At 36.1% G+C, this 6893-nt stretch overlaps 1 protein-coding gene across 1 annotated transcript; it reads right to left on the bottom strand.

Moving 5' to 3' along the window:
- Positions 1 to 2079: 2079 nt before the first annotated feature.
- On the bottom strand, positions 2080 to 6601 carry LOC125234235. The gene is made up of 5 exons (XM_048140443.1): positions 5847 to 6601; positions 5670 to 5769; positions 5413 to 5517; positions 3824 to 3979; positions 2080 to 2145 (listed from the first exon to the last, which is right to left on the bottom strand). Exons 1-5 carry the CDS (start codon positions 6599 to 6601, stop codon positions 2080 to 2082), a joined length of 1182 nt encoding a protein of 393 aa, XP_047996400.1.
- Between the last annotated feature and the right edge of the window lie 292 nt (positions 6602 to 6893).

Raw genomic sequence — 6893 nt, 5'->3', positions numbered from 1 at the left:
AATCCGTTTTGTAGAAATTCAAAAAAGAAGGTTTTTTGCGATTATCTCAAAACTAGCTTTTGTCGGTTAGCTGCCTTTTACCTTAGGACGGCAGAATTGGAACCCAAGGCCACTGTAGAACTATGTCATAGTGACGTTATAAATCAGATTGTAACAAATCTCTTACTGCTTGTCATTTTGACATGGTTGTAGAGTGGCCTAGGGTTCCAATTGGTTGACTGTACCTAATTACGTATGCAACAAAGTGGCCCGTTTGCTTTTTGCGCTAGCGGTGCCCTCTTTTAGCAGTTTGGCGTAATTTAATAAATATTACATAGTAAGCAATCCCTAGTAAATACGTTCATTTTTTTACGTCGGTGGCAAACAGGCATTTTTGCTGTTTCATGTAAATATTGATTTGAATTATAATCAAAATAATCCCAATTCTTGAAACTGGTTATTGCTACATGTTTATCTGTGACTCCTTTTTAGGGTTCCGTAGTCAACTAGGAACCCTTATAGTTTCGCCATGTCCGTCCGTCCGTCCGTCCGTCCGCGGATAATCTCAGTAACCGTTAGCACTAGAAAGCTGAAATTTGGTAACAATATGTAGATGAATCACGCCAACAAAGTGCAAAAATAAAAAATTGAAAAAAATGTTTTATTAGGGTACCCCCCCTACATGTAAAGTGGGGGTTGATATTTTTTTTCATTCCAACCTCAACGTGTGATATATTGTTGGATAGGTATTTAAAAATGAATAAGGATTTAATAAGATCGTTTTTTGAAAATATTAATATTTTCGGAAATAATCGCTCCTAAAGGAAAAAAAAGTGCGTCCCCCCCCCTCTAACTTTTGAACCATACGTTTAAAAAATATGAAAAAAATCACAAAAGTAGAACTTTATAAAGACTTTCTAGGAAAATTGTTTTGAACTTGATAGGTTCAGTAGTTTTTGAGAAAAACACGGAAAACTACGGAACCCTACACTGAGCGTGGCCCGACACGCTCTTGGCCGGTTTTTTATAAGCGTTGATGTTGAGCGTTAATGACACTTAAAATTTTGTACACCTGATTTATTACCTGAAACAAAACAAAAACATTTTATTTGAAAATGGATTCCAAATTGTTGACAATAAATTGGAATATAGTAAGTAAACACGTGGGCACATCCCTAGCATAAGGCTGACTTCTTTTGAAACACAATATCGACACTGTGCTCAAAACTGTGGAGGGCAGAGATGGGTAGTGAGTAAATACTCAAGAGTAAATATCGAGTAAATACTCAGTATTTACTCAAAATACCCGTATTTACTCGTTTTTACTCAAATTGGTGGGTATAAACTATTTAGCGTGCTGAAATGGAAATACAAATTAGAAATATTGGTGTATTTTGTTATCGGCTACTAAGTTAAGTAATCAAATTTATATGAATTTTATTTTAAAGACGTGCTCTCCATACATGTAACTATTTTTCACAAAAATAAAATTCAGAAATTACCAGTGTGTTATACATCATCTGATAGGTCTTTAAAAATTAATTGAATGTTTCTAAAAAAGTTTTTTAATAATATGAACAGTTTTGGAATAAAACGATAATTAAGCCCGAAATAATGTTTATACCCTTATAACTTTCGAATTCGTTGTTGGAAAAATATCCAGAAACGGTCAAATTATTGTCCATATAATACAAAACACAAAACTAGTACTTTGAACGTCATCAGCTGAGCCATTTTTGAGTTTTCTTTAGAAAACCCTTAATAAAAGGTCGTAAGTGCCACATTAACAATCACTTCCGAACGTCATGCCGTTATCTAGAACATCAATTTTATTTAAGTCTCATACTTTTACTGTAAATACCTGCTTTTTTAAAACAAAACTGCTAACTAAACATTATCACTATTTTTTTCTTACAATGATTACCTCTTTTTCGACAAACTAAGACTCCCATAAGCTTCTAATAATATAAATCTCATTTAAACATGTCCACACAGTTAAAATGAACACGACTAAGTACTTAAATCTCATTTTTTAAATTATTTTTAGGTAACAGTTTGTAGTTTGTCAGGCTCAGACGACCGATTAAGGCTAAAGGAGTCTTATGCCACAGCAAGGGTACCTGTAAAAAGGTGGTGGATGGGAGTCTCTACTCTCAGAGTGTCGCCCTGAGCAAGCAGAGGTTTTAGGTATGGAGGTAGTGAAACACCAACGGACAATTGGTATCTGATTTATTTACAAATTATATTTCCTTATATACACAATATTACCTATAGCACACATATGTAAATCTTATTTGTATTCCATCCGTGTAAAGTGCAACTACTACACTATGTTTGTGCTGGCTTATGCCCTAGATTGATTTGCGCGGATCAGCGCGATGCGCTGACGAAATCTGTTGTCTAAACATCCTGGCGACTCTCGACGGCAGCGGGAATGATGGGAAGCTGCTTTACAGCGGCTGTATCGGACGTAACTCTATTCCTTCAAACTGGATACCAATTGTCCGTTGGTGTTTCACTACCTCCATACCTAAAACCTCTGCTTGCTCAGGGCGACACTCTGAGAGTAGAGACTCCCATCCACCACCTTTTTTACAGGTACCCTTGCTGTGGCATAAGACTCCTTTAGCCTTAATCGGTCGTCTGAGCCTGGGCGATCGGCAGCAAGTATCCATCCAACCACCTTGATCCCCCCCCGTAGGGAATCCGTCTGTTACCGATACGTCTCCCGGTACAGACATCCTTGTCATAGAATAAGTTAGGGCTAGGGAAGTAGGGACTTAGGCCAATAGGATCCCTTGCTATCGCCTCCCACCTTATTTTATGCAGTCTGTGCAGGCACATGCAACGCCTAAGTACCATTTGATTCCATATCATTTCAGTCCATTTAGTAATCCAGGTACTCGGCCTTAGCGTGTGGCTGTACACAGTTTCTACTCACCAAAATGAGTAAATACGAGTATTTACTCGGTGCTTTGAGTAAATTACGGGTAAATACTTAGTATTTACTCACCCCTACCCATCTCTAGTGGAGGGTTTTAGGATGTCGTGACCAAGGCTCGGAACCGGTTAAAACCGGTTTATTTCGGAACGGAAAGGATTAAAGAACGCGAACGTTATGAGAACTTTATTTTAACAGAAATAAACCGGTTTATTCGACAAGCGGCGAGACGCACCTAAATACCTACGTTCACGCAGCGAGTTTTTTGTTTGGTTATAACAGTATTACCTACCATGCTGCGGAATAAACTGTTTTTTTTTGTTCTAAACCAGTTAATCGCACGTAAGCTTTATGAAAGAGTTCTCCTAAAAACCGGTTTAAAAATAGCGGTTTTTCGCGCGAAAACGAAATTTAAAGGTTTGTCCGCGAGTACATGATAACGGTTTGAAAATTAAACCGGTATCCGAGCCCTGATCGTGACTATCAAGTAATGTCACAAAACAGAGGAATCAAGCAATCAAAAAATCTTATCTGAAAAATTTTACTGGTATTTTCGAGTAACAGCATCGAATACTATCATCAAAGTGTTTTTCATTGACAGAAAACTATGTACCTCCAAAAAATCTGTAATTATTTTTTACAAAAAGAAAAATACATTCGGACAGTTTCTAGAATCTTTTAGTTGCTTCTCTTTTGGAGCATCAAAAAAATAAAATTTAATAGGGGGCAAAAAACACAAAATAACATAAAATGTTATCTACCGACAAACTATTTCATCTCTTTCCCATTTTCTTCCTTGTGTTATCGTTTAGATATCCAGATTTGGTCCTATTCTAAATTCTCCAACTTTATATCCAGTTGACATTATAATTAAAGTAGTAAAATTGAAATATTTCAACTTACTTCTCCAAACGCCATTAAAGAGACAGTAGAAAAGACAGAATAAATCCCTAGAGGGCGCGCGGTTCTGGCCAGCAACACTAGAATTATTGAGCGACTCTTCGGAACCCAAAACCTCTCCCAGCCACATTCGTATATGGCAACACGGAGCTGCTCACCCTGAAAAAAAAATTGGTCTGTTACATAAGATATGAAAATGACATAAAATAATGTACACAAGAAAACTACTTATTTTGATATTTTCCCTTTTTAGGGTTCCGTAGTCAACTAGGAACCCTTATAGTTTCGCCATGTCTGTCTGTCCGTCCGTCCGTCCGTCCGTCCGCGGATAATCTCAGTAACCGTTAGCACTAGAAAGCTGAAATTTGGTACCAATCTGTATATCAATCACGCCAACAAAGTGCAAAAATAAAAAATGGAAAAAAATGTTTTATTAGGTACCCCCCTACATGTAAAGTGGGGGCTGATATTTTTTTTCATTCCAACCCCAACGTGTGATATATTGTTGGATAGGTATTTAAAAATGAATAAGGGTTTACTAATATCGTTTTTTGATAATATTAATATTTTCGGAAATAATCGCTCCTAAAGGAAAAAAGTGCGTCCCCCCCTCTAACTTTTGAACCATATGTTTAAAAAATATGAAAAAATCACAGAAGTAGAACTTTATAAAGACTTTCTAGGAAAATTGTTTTGAACTTGATAGGTTTAGTAGTTTTTGAGAAAAATACGGAAAACTACGTAACCCTACACTGAGCGTGGCCCGACACGCTCTTGGCCGGTTTTTCTTTTTAACAAGGAAGCGTTCATTTGTGTAATATAATTGTTTTTTTTTCATAAGGGAAGAATAAGAGATTTCATTTTATTTATTTCATGCAAAACCATGGTACACGAGGTGTTACATATCACAAATTAGGTACATGGTCACCCTGCAAGGGCGTAGCACAAGATACCAAAGGCGCTTTTACCAAAGTAACAAACATAGCTAGAAGTACAAAATATATTCTTAAAATGAATATCCGTTGTGTGCGTAGAACATGAACTGTGAATAACACAAAACTAAGTGCTACGGGCATTTATGCATACATTTGTACGCTCTGTTATTTTTTACAACCTGCAATTACTTATAATTGAAACAAAAAACGCTACCTTCACTGTAGAATTGACATGATGTATTAGTACACAATATATTTGCGCAGTTGAAGGGTAACGTTAATTAAAATAAAAGAAGCGTAACGGCGATTTTATAAAACTTAAAAAAATAATAATACGAATGGCAAAAAAACACATAGGTACAGCTTGAAAAAATCCAAATCTCTCAAACTACAAGTTCATAATAAAAATGACGAAACTGAGACAGCCTAACGCAAAGAAGACCTACAAAAGTAAAAAAATCATGAATGAAACTGGAAGTCACGAAGCTTGAAGGAACAATCTTACCATGTTTAAAAGTTCTAGATCTTTAAGTATGGAAGGATTGGTAAACCTCAGTATACACCCAAAATTGCCTCAAATGGTGTGAAAAGCATGAATTTTGATATAATAATGAATTTAACCTGTAGAACTAAAATATAAGTTAGAGAAAAACTTACTTTGCCCAAGAGAACTTCACAATAGTAGCACGGAATCCCGCATTGTACAGTACAAGCAAAGGTGTAGCAAATTAGGTCGAAGCTTACACTGCCTTCCTTGTAAGACTGTAAACGAACATAATGCACAATAATATAACAGAAGCTATTAATCAAATTTTTCAAGTAAATCACTCGGAAGAGGTGCAAGAAGAAGGCGCAAGTTAAGACCATTTGGTAACCAGCTACAGAATACTAGTAATGAAAATTTAAAGCCTTACCTCAGTAATAGCAAACAAGGATGTCGAAAGACAAATGACGCTTGTTTTGATGCACATTTCATATAACAGGCGATGAGTATGCTGTATTTGGTCTACAAAACTAGAAACAAAAGACATATGTAACGGTAGGTAAATATTATTAACTTTTTTTAAATATTCTACCATTTTTTTAATTACCTATAAATACGCTGCGTCAGCCGTGTTATGTCTTTCAGTTTCTTCAATAAATCATCAACATCAATATCATCATCAGAAAAAAGTCTCTGAACCCGCTGAATAGTTACTTGAATTTGACCACACGCATGCATTAAGAATATCGGACCTAGCGGATTAAACCCAGCATACATAAGAACTGAGAAGACGATATAAAACGTTTGAGAACCAAAAATAATTATGTACATAAGAAAACCATTCTTCCTTTCTTCTATATAAGAAGGATATATTAGTTCTTGTATAGCGACTGGTTTGAAATTCCCTGTAAAAGCGGAATAAGAGGTGCCGACAACACCTTTGCAAAAGAACATGGCACCACAAAGCAAGCAACTAGAAGTCCAAAACTTAGAAGCATATACTCCTTTAGCAGTGAACTCTCTAACGGCTTTCTCGTCTTCATCAATGAACTCTCTTGAATCACGCAAGTCTTCTTCAACTATTCTGATCATATTGATGAAACGTTGCTTATATATAGTTAAAAGTCCGTAGTTGAAGCTGATGACACAATATACTGCTGCCAGGCTGAAGTTGGTGCAAATTTTAGTGAAGTCATCGAAGAGGCTACTGTAAATGAAAGATACGAAACTTGGAGTGTAAATAGCATAGAAAATAAATAACTTGGTCGCCCATGCTTTATTTATAGTCAGTGAAGGATGGCCTAGGTTCAAATATAAAGCAGTAGAAGATATTTTGAATGTTTGGTCGAACTGAATATCCATTGTGCGTGTGAAAAGTGTTACAAGAACTGCATGCAAGACAGAACTGAGTGTTCTATTTAAAAAGCGCAGTAGTTTTTATTGGTGGTCTGTTATTTTCTTTAACATGCAATTATCTACAGTGTAACAAATAACACTTTATTGTAGAGTTGATGTCTGATTCCATAAAATATGAATTCGAAGGGCATTGGGAAGGAAATAGTATTTTTAAAGTTATGGTGATTCATTTTGGTACTAGTACTTAAGGTCAGGTGGGGTAAGGGGGACTACGGGGGAAGGGAAACACTAGTTCGTA

Source organism: Leguminivora glycinivorella, chromosome 15 (genome assembly GCF_023078275.1).
Source record: "Leguminivora glycinivorella isolate SPB_JAAS2020 chromosome 15, LegGlyc_1.1, whole genome shotgun sequence".
NCBI classification, from domain to species: Eukaryota; Metazoa; Arthropoda; class Insecta; order Lepidoptera; family Tortricidae; genus Leguminivora; species Leguminivora glycinivorella.
This window is presented reverse-complemented; position numbering and strand designations above follow the sequence as displayed.